At 36.7% G+C, this 1,893-nt stretch overlaps 1 protein-coding gene across 1 annotated transcript; it reads right to left on the reverse strand.

The window, feature by feature from the left end:
• Positions 1-450: 450 nt before the first annotated feature.
• On the reverse strand, positions 451-1,480 carry LOC149247597 (uncharacterized). Its single transcript, XM_089455906.1, has 2 exons — positions 1,075-1,480; positions 451-889 (listed from the first exon to the last, which is right to left on the reverse strand). The coding sequence occupies exons 1-2, from the start codon at positions 1,402-1,404 to the stop codon at positions 791-793; spliced, it is 429 nt and encodes a 142-aa protein (XP_089312032.1). The 5' UTR covers positions 1,405-1,480; the 3' UTR covers positions 451-790.
• Between the last annotated feature and the right edge of the window lie 413 nt (positions 1,481-1,893).

The following is a 1,893-nucleotide window of genomic DNA, read 5'->3' on the forward strand; positions in this document are numbered from 1 at the left end:
AGATTTATTATATGATATTTTGATTGGATATTCTTTGATTGGATATATAGATAATTTAAAAAACATAGGAATAAAATTATGCGTAAAGATATATTATATGATATTTTGATTGGATATCTTATTTTTTTTATTAGATATAAAATAATTTTAAAAATTGAAAAAATAGTGTTTTTATTCTTGTGTGTATTTTAAGTATAATTTGTCCCTTTCCTACTCATATATTTCATTCTATTACGTTTTAGACCACTGTGTTTCCTCTTCTACTTTTTCCAACATGAACTTGGAAAGTCTTCTTCAGTTTGTTGTTCTTATAGTTTGCTGAACATATTGTGCAGTTTATTGTTGTAGTTACTGATTTTGTAAGGAGATTCTAAGTTGACAAACTTTGTTTATCAATAAATAATTTGTGGAGTAAATGATTTACAGAGCCGAAGTACCTGATCCTGAGAAGAAACCAAACTGTAAAAGCTATTATATTATTATTAGTATAAGATGCAAAATGCCAGTGACAGAATAGCAAGCCAAGCGCTACATAAAGCCATGCAGCAGCAGATAGCATGACATTGATATTTTATACTCTCTTACACACACTACACTGCACAAAGGCATGCAACAGAGCGCACGACATTGATAAGTATACTCTCTATTCTACTACACATATTGCTACTCAAAATAACACACAGGCAGACATATTAGAAGGCATTATTTATTTACTGAACGCTCCTCCTTCCGTTTCTATGGTGTTAATTTTATACAGCAGAACTGCCTCGTCCTCCTCTTCACCAGCACACTATGAAGAATGGTGCCCACCGGGGAGCTTGTCGTTTCCACGCTTCTTCTTGCTCCCGCCTGTTTTCCTTTGGCCGTCTTCCTCCTCTTCTTCGCTCGACTGAACATGCAAGTAATCAAGAAACGTCATTATCAATCAAGAAACATAATTATCAAATGCCACTAATCAAGAAACGTCATTATCAATAAAGAAACATCATTATCAATCAAGAAATAGATGCCATAGAAACCCGTGTTGTCGCTATCAATGAACAAAGAAATTAGTTAAGAGAGAGAGAGACTTACAGAGCTGGAGTCAGGGTTATCTGTGCTGTGAAACTTTCCTGGTATACCTCTGTGCAGTTGTTTCTCAGTTTCCCCAGCGGTAAAATATTGTCCCTCGTAACCAGGAGGGCGAACTTGGTCGTGTTCAGCAGCCTGATTGTAGGTGGTAGCACCATTCTGAAAAGCAGCAGCTGGATGATGATAAGGTGCAGTCTGAGCTTGATTGTGGGGGTGAAAAGCTGGAGCCTGCATCATCTGGCCAACGTGCATTTTCTCCTTTTTCTCTTCCTTCTTCCTGCCGAACAGATCGAACAGAACGTGGTCGTGCTTCTCTGGCGCTTTTCCAGCCATGGCACTACAAATTTGAAAAATTATCAACCTGCAAATTCAAATATAAACATCAGAGTGAATAAGCAACAGCAGATAAGATGAATGAAGTCGATGAAAGAAAACGAGAAGAGCGTGGGTATTTATAGGGCTATGAGCCGTGTAGAGTTGGCTTCCTCAGGGTTGCTGCCGGCGCGTGGAGGATAACTTTGTCTGTGGGCACAGTCAAAAGTCTGCAACTACGAAAGTAACTTCAGCCGCAAGTTACCGGAGTAGTAAGAATTTGGATAAATATCCTGTGGTCTTAATATTATGTAGTATGAATTTAGATAAATATCCTGCGGTCTTAATATCATGACACACTTGGGCTGTTTTTAGCTCTTGGTTTTGGTCGAGATGAGGGTGGTTTTTTTTTTAATGATGCATTATTTTTTATTTTCTTTTCTTCTATATGATGCATTATTTTTTATTTGGATTATAGATTTTGATAATATTTTAAAATGATTATAGATT

The sequence above is a fragment of the Pinus tabuliformis genome, chromosome 7 (assembly GCF_031772625.1).
Source record: "Pinus tabuliformis cultivar Carrire ecotype Pingquan chromosome 7, CPIR1, whole genome shotgun sequence".
Lineage (NCBI taxonomy): Eukaryota > Viridiplantae > Streptophyta > Pinopsida > Pinales > Pinaceae > Pinus > Pinus tabuliformis.

Excerpts from the sequence above, each read along its gene's own strand:
- LOC149247597 (XM_089455906.1), bottom strand. The coding sequence starts at position 1,404 with ATGGCTGGAAAAGCGCCAGAGAAGCACGACCACGTTCTGTTCGATCTG. Across the intron at positions 890-1,074 it reads ATAACCCTGACTCCAGCTCT|TCGAGCGAAGAAGAGGAGGA; the intron begins GTAAGTCTCTCT and ends TTGCATGTTCAG.